At 48.3% G+C, this 24,644-nt stretch overlaps 1 protein-coding gene across 1 annotated transcript; it reads right to left on the bottom strand.

Moving 5' to 3' along the window:
* Positions 1–19: 19 nt before the first annotated feature.
* CGN (cingulin) lies at positions 20–24,370 on the bottom strand. The gene is made up of 21 exons (XM_012767595.2): positions 24,234–24,370; positions 18,306–19,180; positions 17,489–17,589; positions 17,271–17,340; positions 17,062–17,160; positions 15,493–15,620; positions 14,496–14,628; positions 13,951–14,163; positions 13,378–13,526; positions 12,995–13,127; positions 9,369–9,578; positions 8,843–9,049; positions 8,194–8,451; positions 6,308–6,478; positions 5,597–5,758; positions 4,523–4,612; positions 3,419–3,502; positions 3,208–3,326; positions 2,755–2,863; positions 2,202–2,365; positions 20–1,557 (listed from the first exon to the last, which is right to left on the bottom strand). Exons 2-21 carry the CDS (start codon positions 19,164–19,166, stop codon positions 1,416–1,418), a joined length of 3,603 nt encoding a protein of 1,200 aa, XP_012623049.1. The 5' UTR covers positions 19,167–19,180; positions 24,234–24,370; the 3' UTR covers positions 20–1,415.
* Between the last annotated feature and the right edge of the window lie 274 nt (positions 24,371–24,644).

The following is a 24,644-nucleotide window of genomic DNA, read 5'->3' as shown; positions in this document are numbered from 1 at the left end:
TGAGAAGACAAGTCAAGGATTTCAATATAGATATATAATTTTAATATTTAATTTATAATAAAACCAAGGCTGGATTAGATTGGGAGAGAATGTCTGATTTGCAGAAGAATATGGGAATTTTTTTTTTAAATCATGAAATTACAAGTCATTGGTGAGAATAGCCTTCCTCCTCCCACAAGCTCCCTATAGAACCTGCTTAGGAAATAAGAGAGGTGAATCATCCCCCATACCTCTTCCCCACCAGGGCTTGGCTCTCCCCAAAATCCAAAGAAGGAATAAATCCTCCATTGCCTCTTCTCAATTCTACCAATAGTCAGCTTCTACCCCAGGCAAAGCTCTAAATCAGAGCCAAGCTCCTGAAAAAATAAGAATTTCTTGGTTCCCTATTGAAATTGGGTACACTTGGTCAGAAAAGCCACAAGGAAGGCCAGAGGGACTGAGACCTTTGCTTTGAGAACCTGTATAGACAGTTGTCAAAGTTCCCAGGTGCAACCACTTTAGAACCACATCTGTAGTCAAGAGGAAGGAGAGGAAGAAGGATGAAAACCCTGAGCAGAACCAGGCCCCCCCCACCTTATCATGCCCTACCAAAAGTCCCTCTCCCAGGGGTTCATTGATAGAGAAGCCAGCAAGCAGCTCTCTTGACCAGTCACTGGGGCAGCAGGGAAGGCTGAGCCCCAGCTGGGGAAAGGCTGGTCTTTGGAGAGGTATGAATGTGCAGATAAAAAAGGCAAGAAGAGCATCCTTACCTCCTCACCCTGGCTAAGGCACTGAGAAGAAAGAAGCAAGGTAGGAATGGTGAAGATGGGAAGGGGAGAGGATAAAGGACCCTTTGGACCCTCCTGCTTGGAGAAGACAAAAATACAGGAACTGGAGGGGTGTGGGGACTACCACATGGGCCCCATGACTGTGCAAAGAGGAGCATCTGAGAAGTGGGTAGAGCCACGCCTGCGTGTCTACTACCCATAACGTTCCCCTCACCCTGCCCCAGGGTGGGAGGAAAATAGGCTGCAGGAATCCCAGGAGCAGAAGAGCATAAGGTATTTCCCTGAGCCTTAGGGTTAAGGGCTAAAGAAATAAAGCTTTATACACATGGCAATTCATATCCCTTCCCATCCTGCTCAGTCCTCCTCATCCTGTATGCTGACCATCCTTCCACTACGAGAGAGATGAGGGAGGTGTCGGCACTTGAGGGAAAGGCTTGGTTGGCCTACAATATCCTCTCCTCCAGTGGAAAGGGAAAGTCCATCTATCAGCTTATTGCTGATGCTTTTTTTTAACACCATCACTCAGGCCCCTCCCTGTCTTAGGTCTGAATAACTGGGTCATCCACAGGCATGAGGAATCCAAGGTGAGCAGGGCAAAGCAGGGCTGGTTAGGATAGGTCTGGTTTCTAGGCCCTTGAGAACCACGAGCTAACAGGAGCTGGTCTGCAGGTTGCTCTCTGTAAGCAGTGATGCAATGGACGAGGGATCGTAGACACTGTCAAATTCCTCATCTGAGCTCAGCCCTTCATGTTTGAGAGTTGACTCAGCAGCTGAGCGGGAAGCTTTGCGCCTAAGTCAGAGAGAAGAATATTGGTAAGGGAGGAAGAATAGAAAGATTGAGACAACCATCCTTTTCATGCTTCAATTTTTCTTTTCTTTTCTTTTGAGACAGAGTCTCGCTTTGTTGCCCAGCCTAGAGTGAGTGCCGTGGCGTCAGCCTAGCTCACAGCAACCTCAAACTCCTGGGCTCAAGCAATCCTGCTGCCTCAGCCTCCCGAGCAGCTGGGACTACAGGCATGTGCCACCATGCCTGGCTAATTTTTTCTGTATATATTAGTTGGCTAAGTAATTTCTTTCTATTTATAGTAGAAATGGAGTCTCACTCTTGCTCAGGCTGGTTTTGAACTCCTGACGTTGAGCAACCTGCCCGCCTCGGCCTCCCAGAGTGCTAGGATTACAGCCTTGAGTCACCGCGCCCGGCCAACTCCAATTTTTCTAAGACCTGAAGTTACTCACAAGATCCCTCACTAATCTGAGTTTTGGGGAGAGGATGGCAGCTGAGATATTAAGAAATAATCATACTGGCTTCCAGCCAGGAATAAGTGACTACACAGTCCCATCTTAGAGATTCTCCTCCTTAGCCAGCTCAGGGGAGACCATTCCCTTACAGTTCTACTGTCCCTATGAGGCAGGGGGCAGAAGAGCAGCCCATACCAGGAGTCCTTCTCCAGGGATTTGATCCGGGCCTGGAGCTGTTCATTGACTTCATGCTGCTCTTCCAGCTCACGCTGGGCCTTCTTCCTCAGTCCATCCAGTCGCTCGATCTCCTCTTCTGCTTCATCCACCTGCCGCTTCAAAGCCTTCACCCTCAGGGTTAGCTGGGTAGGATACCAAGTCCCATTAGGAAAGTATCTGCTACCATGGCCTGGGACCCTCTCCTGTAACAATCTTGACAAGGGATAGTTTCCCTAGAAAAATGTGACCATGGGCAAGTCCCCTAACTTCTCAGGGTTGTCTTGGGGATTCAATGAATTAATACATGTAGAACACTTAGACAGAGAACCTATTATAGCACATAAGCACTCAATACATATGCTTGCAACAACTGCTCTAGTCCTTTCAATCTAATGTCCCTGTCTTTATATTTAATATGAGAAAAGTCCAAGTTTGGAAGACCTGTGGAAGAGGGGCCTCCCTTGGCCTTCAAGCAAACACATACTGTATGCTTGTCCCACGGTTGCTTGGCCCCAGGGTGCCATGTCCTTACCTGGTCTTTCTGGTCATTGACATGCTGCCGCTCATCATCAATCTGGATGGACAGCTCTTTAACTCTCCGCTCCAGTTTTCGGTTGGTGGACTGCAGAACTGTCTTCTCCCTGAGGATGAGGTAGAAGGACAGCTCTGGGTGCTGCCACTTCTGAGAGAACCCTAACTTAGCCCAAGTCTACTGCCTCCAAGGACTTCTCTCAGTCATGAGCCCACCATCAGACTGGGGAGGATCCAGGACAGATCCAAAGAATCAGGGAGATTGAGGTCATCACATTTCAGAATTTCTGCAACTCCTTCTGCTCTTTATCAGGAGAAACAGCCCCCTAAAGATCAGGCTAGGTCAATCATATCTGAGGTGGAAGACGGAGGGAGCCCCAGAGGAGAAAAGCCCAGAGAGAGGGAAGAAAGGAAGGAGGGAGGGAGGGAAGGAGGGAGGACAGGCTCATGTCACCTCTCTTCAGCCTGTAGCTGCTCCTGCAACATCTGATTCTGGGACTCAAGCTGAGAGAGGCTGGCATTGGGCTTCTGGAAGCCTTCTGAGCTGGCCAACCGGGTCTTCAAGTCCTTATTCTGAAAGGGACAGGGAGCCTCCATGTTTAGCACTCCACTTGGTCATTCTACACCTGGGCTGTATCCCCAAGACTCCCCACTCTCCCCCTCACCTGTCTCTCCAAGGAGATTTTGTCACACTCCAGGTCCTGCCGAGCAGACCTTTCCTGCATGAGCTCTGCCCTCAACTGATCCACCTGGTGGGAGTGGGTGAGAGGAACCAGACATGGGGAGGGCTAAGGATGAACCAGCAAGCTGAACCAAGTGAAGCAGAGTAACGAGACGATGGTCTTCAAACCCTAACCCCCACCAGATTCCTAGGCAACTAAGATATCACAACTAGGCCAGGCACGGTGGCTCACGCCTGTAAATCTAGCACTCTGAGAGGCCGAAGGGAGAGGACAGCTTGAGCTCAGGAGTTGAGGTTGCTGTGAGCTAGGCTGACACCACTGCACTCTAGCCCAGGGTGACAGGGCAAGACTCTGTCTCAAAAAAAAAAAAGAAAGAAAGAAAAAAGAAAAAGAAATCACAGCTTATTCAAATGGGAGGAGATACAGAATGTAAACAGGGCATCCTTTGTCCCACTGGGAACTAGCATCCCTTTGGAACCAAAGCAGCCCCAACTCAGGTCAGAGAGTAGCCCAGACCACCAAGATTCCTTCCTCAACCCAAATTCTTGGCTTCTTTCCACCTGAGGAAACTTGCCAACCCTTCCCAAATCAGACGAGCCTGAAATAGACTGGGCCATGCACAAATTATATAGCTAGAACTGTCCAGATTACAAAAGACGGGAGGGTAGAGTTGTTTTTGAGAGGATTAAGAGGTTATGTAGGCCAGGCACGGTGGCTCACGCCTGTAATCCTAGCACTCTGGGAGGCCGAGGCGGGCAGGTTGCTCGAGGTCAGGAGTTCGAAACCAGCCTGAGAAAGAGCGAGATCCCGTCTCTACTATAACTAGAAAGAAATTTAATTGGCCAACTAATGTATATAGAAAAAATTAGCCAGACATGGTGGCGCATGCCTGTAGTCCCAGCTACTTGGAAGGCTGAGGCAGCAGGACTGCTTGAGCCCAGGAGTTTGAGGTTGCTATGACCTAGGCTAATGTCACAGCACTCACTCTAGCCTGGGCAACAAAGCAAGACTCTGTCTCAAAAAAAAAAAAAAAAAGAGGTTATCTAGTCAGGAGTAGACACAGATGAGGGGTAAGAAAGGGACTACCTGGTCCCGGCCACGATTCACCCGATCTGTTAGCAGCTCCACAGTATTCTTCTCCTCATCTAACTCTGTTTCCAGCCGTGAGACTTTCTCCTGTAGCAGAAGGACAACAAGGTTAATTCTGCCCCAAATGCTGGACACCGGAATGACTAACTCAGACCAGCACCCTCTCAAACTCCAGCCTCCACAGACCTCTCTTGCACACCCAACCCAATAACCTTTTGGTACTTGTCCCTATTCTCAGCCACCATGAAGCTGGCGCCCTCTGCTGCCCAGCCGTGGCATTGTGGGGAGGGAGTGGGACATGCTCTGGTCATGGCCTCTTGGCGGGAAGGCAAACCCCAGAATCCAGTCCTCACTGGAGAACCCTATTTCTCTAAGGGGAAAACTGACAGAGAAACCTAAGTACCTGGGCCAAAGCTGAGATGAAGAGACTCAGAAACCGAAGCACCAGAGTACAAATTGGGGGAGCAAATTCAAGCCAGGCGGTACTATGCACAGGCTGAGAGTATGTACATGGGGCCAGATTGCCTGGGTTTTAAAATCAGATCTGCCACTCTCTGGCAGTAGAACCATGGACAAGGTACTTAATCTCTCTGTGCTTCAGTTTTCCTCATCTGTAAAACGAAGAAAAACAAGACTGTCTACCCCACAGGGTTAGTCTGAGGATTAAATGAGTCTAAGTACCTGTCACACAGCACAGTATGTTTGCTGCTGCTGCTCTTATTACTATTATCATATATAGCATATTGAAGAGAACTATTCACTCTAAAGGGGAAAAGCCACACTGCTCAGCTCCAGCCCACTGCTGCCATGCACACCCAGGACTGGAAGCTCAGTGTTAGCATATCTTCCAAATAGGAAAGAAGCCAGAAATCCAAATTTTTATGTGACACCTATAAATTTCTAAACATTATCATTTAATTCAAAGTTGTTTAAAATACTGTAGCCAAACAAAACCCATCAGCTGTAGGCTGCCAGTTTCCATCTCTAGTATAGAAAGAGGATTTGGAAGGCCCAGCTATGCCAGGACCCAGAATGCCCCGACCCCCACAGGCCACCCCCCAATGTCCTGACCTCAAGGCTCTTCACTTGCCGGGCCCTGTCATCCTGGGAGCGCTTCTTGTTCTCGGCCTCTTGCTCCAGCCCCTGCAGTCGCTGGGCCAGCAGCTCTTTGTCCAGCCGAGCTGAGTCCCGCTCAGCCTGAGATGCCTGCAGGGCCTGCCGCAGCCTCTGGATCTGGGCAGAAGGAAAAGATGCAACAGCTCAGTGTAGTCAGAAGGTGGGGACTGAGGGGTGGGAGCAATCTGCCCATGCAGAGAGACACATCTCATCACAGACTTTCTTTAGAATTATCAGCACATGGTGACAATTTAAAGCAGATGGGACTTTTAGTCCATTTTCATTATTGTTTTAAAATTCTCTACACAAATTGGAATCACCTGAGGAGTTTTTAAAAATGCTGATCCTGGGTCCCACCCCCAGGGATTATGATTTAAGTGCTATGGGCTATAGCTTGGGCATTAGATTTTTTTTTAAATCTCTCCAAGTGACTCTAATATGCAGCAGAGTTTGAAAATCACTGCTCTACAGATGATGTATCACCTATTGTTTGTGCCTAGGGTGGACAACCCCCTCTACCCTACCCCACCGTTAGCATGTCTCTGCAAGTCATTAGACTACACCTGGGCCCCAAGACCCTTGGCCACAGGTTCAGTTAAAAGGCAATGACCTCCAAACCCAAGGACAATGGGATGGTTCTCACCTTCCTATCATTCAGGCTCCTACCTCATCCTGAAGGCGGCTCAGGCCCCCAGAGGTCTTCTCCACCTCACTGGCCCAATCCTTGGCCTGGCGCTGGGCATCTGCCACCTCCCGCCGGGCCTTTTCCTTGTAATCCTCCAACTGGGCCTGGAGCTGCTGCAGGGCTTCCTTAGAGTTGTCCCCAATCTGCTCTAGCTAAAAACGTGAAGAAAAGAGTTGTCCCTTCTCTAGGCAGAATCCAAAGACTCTCCAAGAGCCTCTTGCCTGCCAAGGCAGCCCTCTCTTGTTCTTTCCTGGGCCTAGGTTCCCTAGTATGGCTAATAGTTATATACAGATGCCTGTGTTCTACCGCTAAATCCTGGCTCTACCGCTTATTAGTGAACAGAGGCAAGTAACTTATCCTCTATGGCTGTGGTCCCCAACCCTCAGGTTTTCAAGGACTGGTACTGGTCTGTGGCCTGTTAGGAACAAGGCCGCACAGCAGAAGGCGAGTGGCAGGCAAGCAAGAGAGATAAGTTTCATCTATATTTATAGCCACTCCCCATCACTCACATCACCACGTGAGCTCCCTGAGCTCCACCTCCTGACAGATCAGCAGCGGCATTAGGGGCTCATAGGAGCACAAACTCTACTATAAACTGCGCATGCGAACAATCCAGGTTTTGTAATCCTTATGAGAATCTAATGCCTGATGATCTGAGGTGGGGACCACTGCTCTATGGGTCTCAGTACCCCATCTGTAAAATGGGATAATAACAGTACCTATATAAGATTGTTGTGAGAAACATGTGAGTTAATTACATAAAGTTTTACACTTACAATAGTGCCTAACACAAAGTAAAACTTGAATGACTATATTTCAGCAAACTCTTAAGGTGCCAATGATTATAAGATGTACCACTAAGAAAGAAAAGTCTGCCAATTGAACTATGACATATCATCAATTGTAAGATACAATCCTTGGCCGGGCTTGGTGGCTCATGCCTGTAATCCTACTACTCTGGGAGGCTGAGGCATGAGGATTGCTTGAGCTCAGGAATTCGAGACCAGCCTGAGCAAGAGTGAGACCCTGTGTCTACTAAAAATAGAAAAATTACAGGCCGGGCGAGGTGGCTCATGCCTGTAATCCTAGCACTCTGGAAAGCTGAGGTGGGTGGATCGTTTAAGCTCAAGAGTTCAAGACCAGCCTGAGCAAGAGTGAGACCCATAGAAAGTCTCTACAAAAAATAGAAAGAAAATTAGTTGGACAATTAAAAATATATAGAAAAAATTAGCCAGGCATGGTGGCGCATGCCTGTAGTCCCAGCTACTCAGGAGGCTGAGGCAGAAGGATCGCTTGAGCCCAGGAGTTTGAGGTTGAGATGCCACAGCACTCTAGCCCAGGCAACAGAGTGAGACTCTGCTTCAAAAAAAAAATACAATTCTATTTCGAAATGATAAAATGTGCACGTTTTTTCATTGACAGATGATAAAATGTGTACCTTAGAACTGATATAATATATTAAGTATTTGCTCTCATTTTATAAAGTAAGAGATTGGGAAGAGAACCTTATCAGCAAAAAGCCATTTATTTCCTTTTTTCTTTCTCTTTCCCCTCCCCCCAAATTTAAAATTCTACCAGCGAAGATTCTTGTGTTTAGGTTTTATTGACTTCTAAGGTAGATTCCTAAGAGATATTCTCCAAGAATGAAGACCACAAAGGAATGAGATGTGGGGGGAAGGGTTGAAAAGCATGGAAGGGAGTTAGAAAGGCTGCCACTTTTGGAACATTTGACCTTGGCCTTCCATACAATGTGCTTGAGGAAAGCAAACATCACACATTCTGACTCCCACCCCTGCCCCTCACCCTCAGGCCAGCTTCTGTGCCAGCCGGGCCTCTTCCTAAGGACCCAGGCCACACCGTGCCCCACCTCCTTGTTCAGTCGGCTCACAGTCCTGTCCAGCAAACGCTTCTGCTCCTCCAGCTCAGCCTTGCCTCGCCGAAGCACCTCCCGCTGCTTCCCCTCCTCTTCTAGGGCCCGGCTCAGTGCCTGCTGCTCCTGCCCCAGGCGGGCCAGCCCCCGCTGGGACTCTTCTAGCCGTGCCTCCAGTGCCCGCTTAGCTGCTGCCAGGCTGCCCTCCTCCTCCTGGGCTGCACTAAGGGCCTCCTCTAGCCGCTGTTTCTCTGCCTGGGAGGAGTGGAAAGGGGGCTGGACTGGAAGAAGGCAAAGCCTGGGCTCAAGCCAGTTGAGGTAGGTAGTTGGGTGAGGGGAAGGAGGCATTTATGAAAAATGTGGGCATTGAAAACAGGGTCAGAGGAACCAGAAAAAAAATCAAGACACAGAAAGCAAGCAAAGATGGGAGATAAGAGACAAAAATACCAGTGCAAAGTCTAGAACATTCACACCTGAGTATACTCTAGGAAATAAACCCAAGGTTAACAGAGGGTCTCGGGAGGCAAAACAGAAGCACACTAAAAGCAAAATAAAACTGATGGCTGCGTATGCAGCATGGGAATATTTGCCAGGGATGAGCAGAGAGAACCAGGAGGAAGCCAACACTGTGAGCAGAAGCACTGACCTCCAGCCGCTGCACTCTGTCCCGAAGTCGTGCCTCCACCATTTCCCCACCCTCCGCCTGGCCTCGTGCCTCCTTCAGCTGCTGCTCCAGACCCAGGATGCGCCGGCGGAATTCGTCATTTTCCTCCTGGGTCTCTCGAAGCGTCGCCTCCACTGCAGCCCGTCTCTGCCCCAGCACTGCTGTCTCTGCCTCGGCCACCATCTTAGCCTATGGACGGTCCAGGGAGCGGTGGCTCAGACCCCAGGGCTCAGGGCCATTGACAACACCCAGGGAAGCCCTCCCAGAGACAGCCCAGAAGAACAAAGATTATAGAGGGGTGCTACCGCCAGCCAGAAGCTTCCCTGAGAATCCCACCCCTACAGAGATGCTGTGGGCTGCCAAATCCTGGCTGCCTTTAACCACATACCTAGGACCAAGGAGCTGGTTAGTACATACCCACGATAGGTAACTTGCCACACCCTCTGGCTCGTCAGCCCTCGAGAACCCTCAGCCTCCACCTCCTAAGCCCTGTGCCCACTCCCCTTGCCTTGGAAGCCTCTTCACAGTCCTGTCTCAGCTGCTGGACGGTCTTTTGTAGCTGGAGTTTCTGCTCTTCCAGCTCCTGAACTCGATCAGCCTCAACCCTCAGGACTGCCAGCTGCTTCTCCAGCTCCCGGTCCCGGTGCCGCCCAGCCACCTCCTGGCTCTGCCGCTCTGCCTGCAGGTCCTCAAGTTCCTCCTGTGTCCGACGTAGCTCCTAGAAGGGAAGGGGAATGGTGATGAAGCACAAGAGCCAGACTTCAATGCCACAATGTGGAGAAACTGAAACTCATACATTGCCAGGAGGGAATATAAAACCGTTCAGCCACTTTGGAAAGCAAGTCAGCAGTTTCTCAAAAAGTGAAACAACTAAAAGGGTATAAAATTGGAATGTTTCTAACACAAAGAAATGATAAATGCTTCAGGTGATGGATATGCAAGTACCTTGATTTGATTAATACACACTGTATGCCTGTATCAAAACATCACATGTACCCTATAAATACATACAACTATTAATATTATGCACTGATAATAATCAAACTTTTTTTTCAATTTTTAAAAAGTGAAACAAAGTTACCATATGAACTACCAATTCCACGTTTAGGTACATAACTAAGAGAACTGAAAATACATGTTTACACAAAAAATTTATACATGAATGTTCATGTAGCAGCATTATTCTTTAGCTAGATAGCATTATTCGTAGCCTAAATGTAGAAATATGTAATGCTCATCAATTGATAAATGGACAAAATATGCTATGTCCATAGAATGGAATATGATTCATCTATAAAAAGGAAAGAAGTACGGATACTTGCTACCACCCTGAAAACATGTAGGTGAAAGAAGCCAGACACTTAAGTCCACATATAGAATTCCAATTATACGAAATATTCAGAATAAGCAAATCCAGAGAGACAGAAAGTAGATTAGTGATCACCAGGGGGAAATGGGTACAGAGTACCCTTTTGGGGTAACAAAAATGTTCTGTAATTAGATAGTATGAAGGCTGTACAACTTTATGAATATACTAAAAACCACTAAATTGTACGGTTTCAAAAGATGAGTTTTATGGTAAGTGAAATATAATCCCATAAAAAAAAATTATGTGGAAGGACAGTGGATGAGGATATGGAAAAAATAAAACTGGCTGTTTAAAAAAATATACTGAACACTCTGGGAGGCTGAGGCAGGCAGATGGCTTGAGGTCAGGAGTTCGAAACCAGCCTGAGTGAGATCCCGTCTCTACTAAAAACAGAAAGAAATTAATTGACCAACTAAAAATATATATACAAAAAATTAGCCAGGCATGATGGCACATGCCTGTAGTCCCAGCTACTCAGGAAGCTGAGGCAGTAGGATCACTTGAGCCCAGAAGACTGAGGTTGCTGTGAGCTAAGCTGATGTCGCGGCACTCACACTAGCCTGGGCAACAAAGTGAGACTCTGTCTCACAAAAAAAAAAAATACTGAAAACCGAAATATGTGACACAATAAATACTGGTGCAGCTCTGATTTATTTTATTTTATTTTATTTTTTCTGATTTATTTTAAAAATAAAATTTAAATATGAGTTCTGATTCTAATTCTTTAGCTATTAGCTACTTCTGAAATTCAGAAAGAACCATAATTAGTCTAAAGGGTTATACGGTATATAGGTAGTGAATCTTCAATGGAAGACACTAACAAAACTAATTTGAAATAAAAAGAAAAATAGCAGAGTATATACGGTCTATACTGGACTTTGTTAGTCTTTTTTCTAATGCATATTTTATTGATTAAATACCTGATAAAATATACTTAACATACGAAATAGATAAAACACAAGTTATTGCTTTTTTTTTTTTACCCAGAATATAAAATCAACTGAGATTGTCCAGTGGACTGTCCAAGTTCATTCACTATGTCAGCTAATAATACAGGTTGAGAATTCAGATTCCAAAAATGCTCCAAATTGCGAAGATTTTTGAGTGCCAGCATGATGCTCAAAGGAAATGCTCATTGGAGCACTTTGAATTTTAGCTTTTCAGATTAGGGATGCTCACCCAGTAAACATAATGCAAATAATTATTCTAAAATCCAAAAAAATCTGAAACACTGCTGATCTCAAGCATTTTGAATAAGAGATATTCAACCTGTACAGTGAACAGACTTCTAAGCAAGAGACTACTAAAAATAGAAAAAAATTACTACTAAAATAGAAAATAGAACTACTAAAAATAGAAAAAAAATTAACCAGGCAACTAAAAATAGAAACAAAAAAAAAATTAGCCGCGTCTGGTGGCGTGCGCCTGTAGTCCCAGCTATTCAGGAGGTTGAGGTAGGAGGATCACTTGAACCCAAGAGTTTGAGGTCGCTGTGAGCTAGGCCAATGCCATGGCACTCTAGCCCAGGCAACAGGGTAAGACTCTGTCTCAAAAAAAAAAAAAAATTTTTTTTAACTTCACCATTCTTTCAGGAGTTTTTCTGACAAAATGGAATTTTAAATTATATAACACAGCATGTCAATCACCAAAGTATACTTGGTTAACATGTTATGTTTTTCTCTGCCACGTATTTTGTATACTCTCAGGCTTTTATTTATCTGGAAAATAATTACTTTATAATTTTTTTACTCATTTAAAAATATAATTACCTTGATTACAATTAGGTAGTCTTATAGTAGAGGTGTAATAAACAAGCATTGATTAACTAATAATAATGCACCTACTATACATCCATCATAGTAAATCAATAAAATATAAAGTTGGAAGAATCTTCAGGAGGCCATCAATGCCAATTCCCTATAATTAATGAAAACATTTTCTAAGTTATCTAAATCATTAAAAAAAAATCAGTTGCCTTATTGTTCATAAACTAAAACATAAGGAATATGAAGAAATTATGCATTCATTTCAATTTTATGACCTTATCATTTGTGACTCTTTTAAAAATATCATCTATGCGTGATAGAGAGAGGATTAACTTAAAGAAAGAAGAAGAACAACAACAACAACAACAAGGGAATCTTACCATGAACTTCGAGTGTTAAAGCCCCACCAGCAAGGCTATGCCCTGGAGACTGAGCAGACAGTCTCATTAAACACTGGGATCCTTCAGTTCCCCATGTACAGATTCTATACTTTTTACACAGCCTTCAGATGACAATTTGGCTTCCCATGTAGGTCAGCTGGCCATGCCAACAAAGTATTCCAGTCCATGTGATAATACTTCTCATTGTAAATTAATAAACTCGCATTCCAATAGTAAACATTTGTTTCGTAAGTGTAGTTAATGAGTCCCCCATGAAAGACAGAGCAGCTTTTGCTATGCTAACCAAATTAAGTTTCTAAGCCTGCAAAAATGACCTTGGAGTTTCACAAATCCACCTAAATGCTTCTACCCATGATGTCTCCTGGGAGGCAGCCAGCAGCCTCTGGCTATACCCCAACCTGGCCGCTGAGAGCCCTTTCCACTGGAAACCTCTATACTCACTCCTTCTGTGCCAGAAAGAGATAAAGCTGACCAGGCAGGATGGGGCCTGAAAGCCAAGCACACAGGAGACAGCCCCACTATCAGGGAGGCCCTCATAGATAGGTGAAGCAGATGCCATCACCCCCACCTCCCATTCTGCCCCCCAACTCTCAAGTACCTTCTTGAGCTCCTCGACCCGGCGAGTATCTCCGGCACCAGCTCGGGCCTGCTCTAATTCCCTCTGCAAGACCTCTATCTTCTCCCCAAGCTCCTCTTCCATCTCCTCCTTCTCCATCCGCAGCTGCAGGAGTCTGAGTCCAACGAGGTGGAAAAAAGTAAAAAAGAAAGGGTACACGGTCAGGCCACCTGCCTAGGAGAGTGGGACAACAAAAACCACCTCTCTGGAGGCCAACACACCAGGCATGTACTCCCAAAAGGGAGGACAGTGAATTGGAGAAGAGCAGCCTGAGAAATGGGAGAGCAAGAGCACAGCAAGGCTAGAAAGGGAATGGGCTATAAGAATGATGGGTAAGTTTTCTGGGAGTGGGGCGAGGTCCTTACTCCTGCTTGGTGGCTCTAAGCTCCTCCTTGTTCTTCTGGAACATAGTCTGCCAATGCCCTGTCTCCTCTGAGGTCTCCTCCAGCTCCCTCTGCAACCCCCGCACCAGAGCTGACATCTTCTGCCGCTCGGCCTCCAGCACGGCATGGTCCTAGAGAAGAGGAGGGTTGGGCACCAGAAGTCTCAGTGGGAAGAGGTCACTTCAAATGAAAGCATGAGTGTGTAAAAGGGAAGGCTCAGACCCCAAAGGTCACTATGCCAGCTGCACCCCTCATACTCTAGGGGTAGCTGGTGCAATGCCAGCAGAAGGTTCTCTCCCCAAGTCACTCACAGTCCACCCCTCTGTCATCTACAGGAAGCCTCTCCCAGTAATTTCCCCATGGGACTTTTAGTCACATAACCTCATGGTACTTCTGGCTCGCTTTTGCAGGTTTCCTGGCCAAGGTTTTCACTACATCTCACATATGTCCTTTATGGGGAGTCCCCAGTTGCAACCAGGAAAAATCCAAAAATGTAAGATTCCAAGGCAGCCCCTTTCCCCTATAGCACCCCCCTCTCCCAGCCTCCTCACGTGCCTGGGTCGCGTCTTGCATGCTCCTGCGAAGCTGCTCTGTGTCTCGCTGGCACTGCTGCCTGACATGCTCCACCTCCTGGTCACGGGAGGCCACCTCCTCCTTCAGGGCCCCCTTCAGGGCTGTTAACTCCCGCTCCCGCAGCCTCAACTGCTCTTCTATCCGCTGTTTCCCCTCCAAGACCTCTTCCAGAAGTTCCCGGGTCTCTAACAGGTCCTGGGCAAAATGAAGGTGGAAATATAGAAGAGACCATATTAGGATCCATCTGTCTATTAATTCACTCATTTGTCAAAATATATTTATTGAGTACCTTGGGTTAGGCATAGTACCAGGTGCTGTCTGACCTCCCACATGCCTAGTTAGGATGAAGGAAACCTACTACGCTGTGTTCTAGCCTTACCCTGTGACTGGTTTGCCTGAAAGCACACTAAGGAATGCCTGCAGCAGCTATCTGCTCCCCATACTTTGGGGAAACTGTGGATGACCAGACCTGAGGATGCTCCAGCTAAAAGGAGGCAGAGGCTGGGGTATACAACCCCACTCTTTACCTTCAGTAGCCCCTCCTTGGCAGGCTCAGAGCCCTGGACCTGCTTCAGCTTGTTCTGCAGCTCCATCACCTGGGTCTCCAGCCCACGTCGTAAACTCTCACCCTGGTCCAGAAGGAGCTTCATGTTCTGGAGCCTGATAATAGATAACATTGAGCACTATGCATCAGGCAGTTTTCGAAATACTTCACATACATTAATTCACTCAAACCTCATTTCTCTACAAAAACATTTAAAAATTAGCTGGGGTGTGGTAGCACACACCTCTAGTCCTAGCTATTTGGGCAGATGAGGCAGGAGGATCACTTGAGCCCAGGAATTCGAGGTTACAGTGAGCTATAATCATGCCATTGCACTCTAGTCTGGGTGACAGAGCAAGACCCTGTCTCTAAAAAAAATTAAAATAAATAAATAAAACCTCCTCTGTTCAAATCTTAATGAGGTCTCCCCTGACTTCCTTATTGAATACTGCAACCTGCTTCCCTACACCCTGGCCCTCTTGATCTGCCTTATCCTGCTCTACTTACTACCTTCTCACATGTTATAAATTTACTTATGTGATATGGTTGTTTACTGTCTGTTCTCTCTCACTACAAACTAACCTTCTGAAGAGCAGGACCCTTCATCTGTAGGGTTCACTGATGTATCTCAGGAACCTAGATTAGTGCCTGTCACATAGCATTCATGGCAAACATCTGTTGACTAGATGAATGAATCCTCACAACAATCCCATGAGGTAGGTACTATCATTAGGCCCATTTTACATATTAAAAACCTGAGGCACATGGGCAAATCCAGGTACCTTAACTCCAAATCATGCACACTCATCACCATTATTGATAAAGAAGGTAAAGAGAAAGGTCCTATCCTATCCTAAGCATCCCTGCACCTTTTAGCTTCTGGAGATTTCCTTATGCCTCCTTCAACCTTCGGGAATGGAGGGCTCTGAGTCTGGCCTAGTCGCCCAAGCAGCCCCATATGTGCCACCAGCTGTACTCACTCCCTGGTGCTCTGCTGGGCCTCCGCCTTCCTCCTCTCCAGCAGCTCCTGCAGTCGGCTGCACTCTTCTGCCTTCTCCTCCAGCTGCCGCTCCAGCCCAACTCTGGATGGCTCTGGTTTCTGACGCTTCTGGAAAAGGGAATGAGAGCATAGCAGATGGAGGGTGGAGAAGGCCTCTCAGAGGACTCATAATAACGGGGACATCTAATGCTCACTGGACACTCACTACATGACAGACACTGGTCTTGGGAACTTATATGTATTATCTGCATTTCATCCTCATACAAATCTTGGTACTTATGATGACTTAAAATAGGTCTGCAAATTCTTTGACATTCCTTTCAAAAGATAAAGCCTAATTCTGGTCACCTTGAGTATGAGCTGGACCTCGGAACTCCCTTCTAACAAATACAAAAAGGAGAAACTGATGCATAAAGTCTAAGATTAGGTCATAAAAAGGCATTGCAGCTTCCTCCTGACCACATCCCTTGGCTCCCTCATTCTGAGGAAAGGTGACTGCCATACTGTGAGGTCAAAAGCAGCACTATGAAGAGGTCTAGAGAGCCAGGAACTAAGGCCTCCAACCAACAGTTGAGCAAGCCACTTTAGAAGCAGATCCTCTAACCTACTCTATTCTTCTAAAGGCAACAGCCACAGCCAAAAGCTTGACTGGAACCTCATGACAGACTTGGAACCAGAATTACCAAGCTAAGCTGATCTCAGATTCTTGGTCCTCAGACACTGGGAAATATTTCTTTTAAGCTATTAAGTTTGGGGGGTAATTTGTTACACAGCAATAGATAACTAGTACAGTACTATTATTATCCCCACTTTATAGTTACGGAAACCAAGGTTTAGAAAAGTTAAAGAATTTGTCAAAGTCAGTTTCAAAGCCAACAAGTAACAGTACCAGGATGTGAATCCAGTTAGGCTCCACAGCCCACCACTTAACCCTTACACTATGTTGCTTTCCAGGAAACCAGGGATGTTACAATCCAACATATACTGAGCACCAACTACATACAAGGCAATAGTGTGAAAGGAGAAAGTAGTGATTTTAAAAAAACTGACCTGGATTTTTTTCATTCCTCTCTGCAATTTACTACCACAGGCAATTTATTTAACCTCTCTGATCTTCAGTTTTCTCATCAGAAAAGGGTCCAGAATGCCTACTTTTACAAGGTTACCAATAATATAATGATTACATATTATCCAGGATAGTACCCACTACAAAAATTATACTCCATAAATAACAGCTACTATTACTGCCATCATTATTACAATGAAGTGAGGCATAGGGAATATAAGCAATTTTCTCAAGTTTTATACAGCCGGAAAGTGGCAAAGCCATGATAGCAACTCCCAAGGGAAGGGAATAAAAGGTAGTTGGATTCCTAACGTGCTCTGCCTCCCTAAGCTCCAGAGGCACAAGTCCTTGTTCGAACTAACGCACACTCTTGTCTTGTAAGATACAAACAAGCATGCTCGGTCCCTTGCTAGCTCAGCCCATCCCAGGCCAAGGCTTTCTCCCTGTGATCCTTCATCCCTCCAGCAACTAGCAGTTCCTCACCTTCACCTCTTCATCCAGCTTTTGCTGTAGCTCCTCCATTTTTTGGGCAAGCTCACCTTGCCGAGTAGTCATGGGCCTAGTAGAAGCAGGAGAAACCATCTGCCAGAGATATAGGGGGAAGAGAGGAGGAAATGAGTCCAGATCCAGATCCTCTGAGGTCCTCGAAGCCCTAACCCTGACCCTTGCTCCACCCAGAGAAGGCCACTCACCACCAGAGGCTGCATCTGCTCCAGCACCAGACTGACCTTCCTCCTCACAGAGGTTTCACTTTCTGAGCTTCTGGAGGACAAAAGGTCAGAAGCAAGGGTTAGGGGAGGAAACAGGTAGCTGAGCTAAGCCAAGGGTAAAATCAGGGGAGATGGGGAACAAAGCTGGAAGGAAAAGAAGGGAAGTGTGTGCTCCCACTGCTGGGTGGGCCCCCGCTCACCCCTCTCTCAGGATGCCATAGATGGTGGCCTTCACATGGTCCATGCTGCCCGGTGGGGCTGCCTCCTGCTGGTCTCGGAGAAGGTCCGGAGTTGATTTGAACTGTAAAAAATAAAAACAAAGAACTAGGAGGATTAGGCCAGAAGCATGTGTGGGGTTCAGCTGGAGCAGAAGTGGAGTCGGGAGACAAGGCCCTGGAGCACGAGGAACAGCCTGAAGTGCGGCACAGAGGACAGGCTGCAGAGGCCTGAACAACAGGCCAGGAGAGGTCCAAGCAGGATACACCTCTACACTATGGCTACAAACCTGAGTTTCCTCAACAGATCTCAACCAGCTGTGAGCTGGGTCACAAGTAATGTGCCCCTGATGATAGTTACCATACTGGTTTATAAATGACTTTCTTTCAGAATGGACTTAAAGTTTGTCTCAAAGTAAAGTCACTCCCCCACCTACTTTAATTCCTGAGTGGGAGAGAAAGGTGTGGCATTTCAACAAGAGCACCAGCGAAACCGCTCCTATCCTGCAAGCCTGCCTTACGGACGCTGCAGACCTAGCAAATGCTGGTGACTGGCGCACAGTTACTGTGGCAATGACAAGTAACTCTCCATGCTTGGGAACACTGATTTCACAGTTAGTTTCATTTCCCTTAGAATTTTATCCATGGAGGTATCTTGGGCATATGAATATCACCTATTATGTGGATAAAGTGCAGAACAAAAGGTAGAGACTTTCTGCCTTTGGTTATGTGAATTAGCACAGAGTCCCAGGGCTGAGGAGAAGGAGCTGAGGTTGGCACATGGGGAGGGCTTGGGGCTGACCTGCAGCATGGTGGGGTCCTGTACTCTCCCCTGCGGCTCCTCAAAACTCTGAAGGACCCAGTCCTGAGTCTGACGGGAACGGCCAAAGCCACTGCTCTGAGCCTGGACTGGCTGTTTCGCGCTGCTCCCACGGCTGTTGTATTTTGTGCCAGGGGTCAGGTGGTTGGGGGACTCACGTTCCCGTTCCTCAAGGGTACCCCGTTGGGGACGGCTGTCCAGGCTCTTGCTCCGTTTGCGCTGTTCAGGGAGTAGCATCCGTGTTCGACGGCCAGTCCGGCCTCGGGCCTGGCCGGCAACCTGACCATCAAACTTGTTGATGAGCGAGTCCACTGAAGACAGGGGAGCAGTGTCAATAGTGCTAGCCGGGGAAGCCTCTTTTGGGGCAAGCTCCAGCAAGCTGGTGCTCCTGTTGCCGGGACCCATAGAGGCAGGGCCTGCCAGTGAGGCCTGGGACTGGGAGCGGAGTAGCCTTCCATTCCAGTGGGCCCCAGGCTCCTCGTCAGACGTGCTGCCCTGCGAGGGGGCAGGAAATCCCTTGACCTGAGAGTAGGGGTTCTCGGGGAGTTCCGAATCAGAGCTCAGAGATCCTGGGGCCCCTTGGTTGTTGGCACCCTTGATCTGGACCCCGAAGGAGTCGCCACCTTTCTCTCCACTGTTGAGCACCACAAAGGGCTGCCCGGCGATGCCCTGCACACGCACAGCAACCCCATAGGTACTGGCTCTCGCATCCTTAGTTGGGCGTCGCCCACCACGACGTAGGGTGCCCATCTCTGCACCACCCACTGGCTCTGTGATGAAGCGAATCTGAACTCCATGGTCTACAGGGCCCCGGGACTCAGCCATGGTAAATGCCTGCTCCATGGGTAGGAGGGGTCCTAGGAGATGAAGAAAAGAGTTTAAGCTAAGAGACTTGAAGTAGGTACTGATAAACCTCCACCTGCCCAGCCCTGGTGGGGCTGATTGCCCTGTCAATTCCTTAGATAGAGAGCACTGGTTCTCATACTTTATCTGAGCAGCAGAATAACAGGAGGCCCATGGAGGGCATGTTAAAATACAGATCGTTGGACCCAACCCCCAGAGTTTCTGATTCAGTAAGTCTGGGTTGGGACCTAAGAATCTGCATTTCTAACCAAGTTCCCAGGTGATGCTGAGCCTACTGGCCCAGATACCAACCTTACTTTGAGACCCACTGACCTAAAAGAATCCATTTCCTATGACATAGCCCTGGGGTTTAACACCAACATGTGCCTTCCTCCTCCCCACAGTGAAGGCAGAACCCAAACCCTGCTGAACAGATGCCTCCATCCCACTGGGGAAAAGGGGGCCTCCCCTCCCAGAGCTCATTTAAAATACAGAAGACCTCCAAGTGTATCATCCCACTTCTGGGAAAAGACTCGAAAGAACTAATAACAGTGATGTCTCGGGGGTGGAGAAACTGAGGGCAAGGGCAGGGAGAGGAGAGTTTCTACTCTCTGAAAGAGTAGAAAGGGGTAGGCTTTCTACTGTGCATGGTTTTGTCCCTTTTGAATTTGGAACCATGTAGATATAGTACCTAATCAAGAAAAGATTTAAATACGGTTTTAATTGTGCCAGTCCATGGGGCCCTAAGACAGGTACATGCGTCCCAGCGGAGGGCCAGAGCCACCACCATCTACAGGCCAGCTCCTGGGTGCACACTGCCCAAGCGCAGAGTCAGCAAATGGAATGTATCCCAGGTACGCCCTGGCTCCAGGAACTAGGGGGAGAGATTCTCTTCCAAGTAAATAAAAAAATCCAGTCTCCACCAGAGCCTAGCACCAAACTGGAGGAGGAGCCTCTAACGTGCCAGACAGGAACACAAACGTTCCCAACTCAACCTCCCTGTGGAGTTCTGGGCCAAGGAAACTTGGCAAGGTCCCTTTCAGGGATTGCTAGGATGCCAGGAAACCAGGGTGAGATGAGAAGGGAGGGGACAGGATAGAGGGGCAGAGCTCCAGGTGAGAAAGGGCTTGGTGGGGGAAACAGTCTCAGGTCTAAGGAAAAACATTCTTAGAATTCCCAGGCCTGCCTCTCAAGAGAAAGGAATAGAAAAGGAAGGTCATTTATTGCAAATGATTCATCTTTTTGGCCCTGAGATTCCATGAGAAAATGATGAAAGCAAAGTACCCTCCCCCAGGAGACAGCCCACACCAACTTTTACCATAGCATCTTACGAAGTTTATGAAGGCAGAGGGGTAAAGTAGTTCTCCAAACTACTCATCCAGTGTAAAAGACACTGGACTAGAGTCAGAATCTGGCCTGGAATCCTAGCTTCGCTATTCATTCACATCACATATATCACCTTGGGCAAATCACAACTTTTCCAAGCCTTGATTTCCTCATCTGTAAAATGGGTATAATGATAATACGTAATACAGTGATTACCTGTGATAATTAGATAATAATTACATAGGCATATACAACTATAAAAAATTATCAAGTTACACACTTAACATTTTTGTATACTTTATACTTAGGTTCTACTTTAATAAAAAACGGGGGCAATGACAAGATATTAAATATGAAAACACCTAGACTATGCCTATATCAAAACTGACAACAAATATTACCCTTCACACATGCCACTCCATCCAACAGGTACTTTCTGGCTTCACCTGGTTCATAGAAGGGTGTCACTTCCTCAGAGAAGCCTTCCCTGACCACCCCCCAATAAATCAGGTCAGATCTCACAAATCAGCCACCCACAAACCAGGTGAGAATTCTTGCTATACGTTCTGCAATTGTTCTTCTTCGGTAGGTTTACCCCAGTTTATCTTTATACATGTATTGGAGTGATTATTTGTTTCCTGTCTCCCCCACTAGATTATAAGCTCCTGGAGGGCAAAGACCACGGCTATCAATTGACCACTCTGTCCTCAGATGCTTGGACACATGGTAGATGCCAATAAGTATTTGTTAAAGGTCATACACCAAACCAAGGCGGACTCACACGGCAGTGGGGAGATTTGCCCAAGGCAAATCTAGTTTGCCTTAGTAACAGAACCTCTTCCTGGTCTGCACTATTCTATCCAGTCATGATCTTAGAACCAGATGTGCCTAGACTGCCAGCTCTCAGAAAGCACATGATTTATTCATGATGCAGCTCTACCCTGTCAGTACATCTACTGATCTTCCAGATCCAGGTCAAGGAGTTCCCAACCTAAGACTGGCAGGGTGCACATCCCCTTGGGCAAAAGGACCAAATTGTTCAGAGGCAGTATCAAGTGTTCCCCCAGGTCTGAGGTTAGGTTGACTGCCTAACCTCAATCACCTTCAGTCCAGGACATGTGGAGCAGGGGACCAGAGGACTGAAGGGTTCTTTGGGGTGGGTCAGAAAGCAGAGCTCTAAATGATTCAACATGGAAAACCCGAAACCTACCCGCCTTCAGTTACAGAGGACAGCGGGGCGGGACCAAGGCAGCAGGGCAGCTCCAAGGCCTTGCGTAAGCCCCAGAGCAGGTAAACAGCGATCCAGCGCCAAGCAACATGGAGTCTGAGGCCTGCGCTCTCACCAGATGCCTGGCCCTGCTTTTCCTTGCCCTGGCACATGCCCAGGCCTCTCCTCACCAACTGTACTCTGGGAAGAGACCAGGCTACAGTTAATTCAGCTTCATCTGTCTGCCTTTGCCATTCCTGCCTGCAAGGAGGGGGAGGACACTCTACACCTGTACCAGACAGCCACTTCTCCCTGAGTTACTCATTAGCCTGCCCTGCCCCAATTCCATCACCTCTGGCCCAGCCTTATGCGTCTGGCTTCCAACTAGGAGTGACAGGGTCTCTGGACTTCTGGCAGGAAGTGGGGGTGGGGTGGTTTCGGGTGTGCAAAAGAAGGCCTGATACACACAGGGCCAGGGAATATGCTAGATGCTAAATAATCAGCAGATTTAGAAAATGGGAGAGCTAGAGGTATAGAGATTAGAACTCCCTTGGAGATAATAAGGAAAGCAAATGGTCAAAACAGAAAAGGACAACTCAGTGACCTTGATCACTTGGCTCCCTTTTTCTCATAGTTAAAGAGATAAGAAGGCTCCTGGTGGATCCACAAAGAACCCCCAGGTAGACTCCTGGCTAGGTCCACTGAAAAAGCAGAAATCTGAGAGCTAGGCTAGAGCTGCTTGGCCAGTGGGGGAAAAAAACACACAATGAGGAACTGGGCCCCCGCGAACTGGCTGGACTGGTTTGAGAGGCAAGGGGAAGGGGAGGGCCAGGGAGACTACACTGGCAGTTTGTAAAGCAGACCAGAGAAATTCCACACCACAGAGGAGGCAGAGGGGCAAGACCAGGGGCAGGGGCTCTGGCCAGCCCGATGCCAAGGCCAAGGCTCTGAAGGAGGAGACAATGGTAAGGAGGGAACAAGCAAGAGGAGCAGATACACAAGAACCTGGTGACAGGCCAGTGTGTGACAGGAAGACTTTGTCTTCCTCCACCCCTCCCTCTCAAGTTTCCAAAGTTACATTCCTGATCCCACACTTGCCTTGGCCACCTCCCTAGCCCTTAGTTCTCCCTTCCCTGGCATGAAGAGAAGTAGCCCTGCCCCCTCCTCACCTCCCACAAGGGGAATGGCATGCAGCCCAGCCTGGGAAACAGGAAGGGTTCTAGGAAAGCCAGAATCCTCTTAGAGTCAGGCAAATCTCTGGATTAGCAGTCCTCCGGAACCCACCCCCCAATCCCAAAATCCAGGATGAAAAAAGAGGTCCAGAGGCACGTGTAGGCAACCTGTCTACAAACATAGCGGTTACTATTTCCCAATTACAACAACCTTCCTCAGGCAGGGCTTCAAAGGGGCCACGCTAAGGTTGGCTCTGGTTCTCTCACCTGCCTAAGGCAAGGAAATCTGCCTCAGCAGTCTTGTCTGGGCCCCAACGTGTACCTTTCATCTGGCCTGCGATCTGGAGGTGTAATTCCCCTAGTCTGTGGTCTCCTGAGGAGTCCTGCCTATTTCCTGCACCACCGGTGCCTACTGCCAGTCTGCCAGCCATCATGGTTCAGGAGTCAGAGATGCCTGGTGGCATTTCAGGGAGTAATGGGGATTCTGGGAGACATCACGGAAATTGGTCGGGCTACCAAACCTCAGCCAGTGGCCCCCATCTAGAACCACAGGAAAAAATACGTGTGCTTAGGGGAAAGGGTTTGACATCAACCTCCAGAAAGAAGCCTCATGAGAAATTAAGTATTCCTAGACATTTTTTGTAGGCCCAGGGATCAATGCTTCCTCATCGCCTCCCTTGGAGGACATTCTCTCAAGAGGAAAAAGGAAAAATTCTCCCGTGTGTGAAAGCAAAGGAGGACAGAAACTGAAAGCCTTCAATACTTTTACACCGAGCAAAGAGATGGGGGTGCCCTCTCATCCTGTCCCTCGGTGTCTCTTATTTACAACTGCCTTCACCTGCAGGTGAAGAATTAGAGAAAGACCCCACACTTCAGAGCCATCTCAAAGCCAGAAGGGAGGTGTCAGCGGCCAGCTCAGACTGGCAGACTCAGTAGAGAACCTCAAGAAAACAGCACCTGCAGATGCCCTCCCCTTACGTCTCTGAACCTCAGGCAGCAAGTTCCCTTTGCCCAACTGGGACTAACTCCTCCCCCCTCCACCACTCTGGTCTCCAGGAGAAATTCTGCCCCTAGGGCTGCACCTGACCTCCAGAGATATCCTCGCCCTGAAATGCGTTCATGCCCTAGGAACAGCCTTAGCCTCACCTGGCACCTTCCCACTCACCTGCTTCTGGCACCTCAGACTAGGGGCCAGCTCTTAATCAGCACTGCCACTTGACCCTGACCTCCCCTTCCCTCTCCGACTCAGCACCTGTGCCCAGGAGGCGGGTATTTCTGATTGCCTGAACCGCCGCCCCTCAGGGATACACCTGAGGGCCCGCTTGCCTCTCAGGTGCCCTCGCCCCCGCCCAGTCCACTCACCCAGCGGGGCTCGGCGCTCCCGGGCTCGCGCGCCGGGCTCGGGCTCCGGCTCGGCTCGGCTCGGGCTCGGGCAGAGCAGCACGCGCGGCTCCGGCCCTCCCCCTGCGTCCCTCTGCTCTCCCTGCTTCTTTCTCCCCCTCCCACCAACCTGTTACTCCCCTCCGGAGCTCCACCCCCATTGGCCGTCACCACCCGCCCCGCCTTACCCCGCCTCCGGTTGGTCCGCTCCCCGCGAGGGGCGGGGCCGCGGCCGCGGGGACCCAGACCCGGGGTCGCGAGCCGGGTGGGCGGGGGGAGCGGGCGGGTCACGTGGCGGGCGGGCGGGCGGCGGAGCGCCGGGCGGGGCGGCGAGGGGCATCGGAGGCCATTTTGGGGGCGTAGTGGCTGGAGTCCCCTGGCGGCCCCCACCGC

Source organism: Microcebus murinus, chromosome 2 (assembly GCF_040939455.1).
Source record: "Microcebus murinus isolate Inina chromosome 2, M.murinus_Inina_mat1.0, whole genome shotgun sequence".
NCBI lineage: Eukaryota > Metazoa > Chordata > Mammalia > Primates > Cheirogaleidae > Microcebus > Microcebus murinus.
This window is presented reverse-complemented; position numbering and strand designations above follow the sequence as displayed.

Coding starts and splice junctions, on each gene's coding strand:
- CGN (XM_012767595.2), bottom strand. CDS start 19,166: ATGGAGCAGGCATTTACCATGGCTGAGTCCCGGGGCCCTGTAGACCAT. Junction 5,759..6,307: donor TGAGCCGCCTTCAGGATGAG/GTAGGAGCCTGA, acceptor CCTTCTGCCCAG/ATCCAGAGGCTGCGGCAGGC. Junction 3,503..4,522: donor TGAATCGTGGCCGGGACCAG/GTAGTCCCTTTC, acceptor CACTCCCACCAG/GTGGATCAGTTGAGGGCAGA.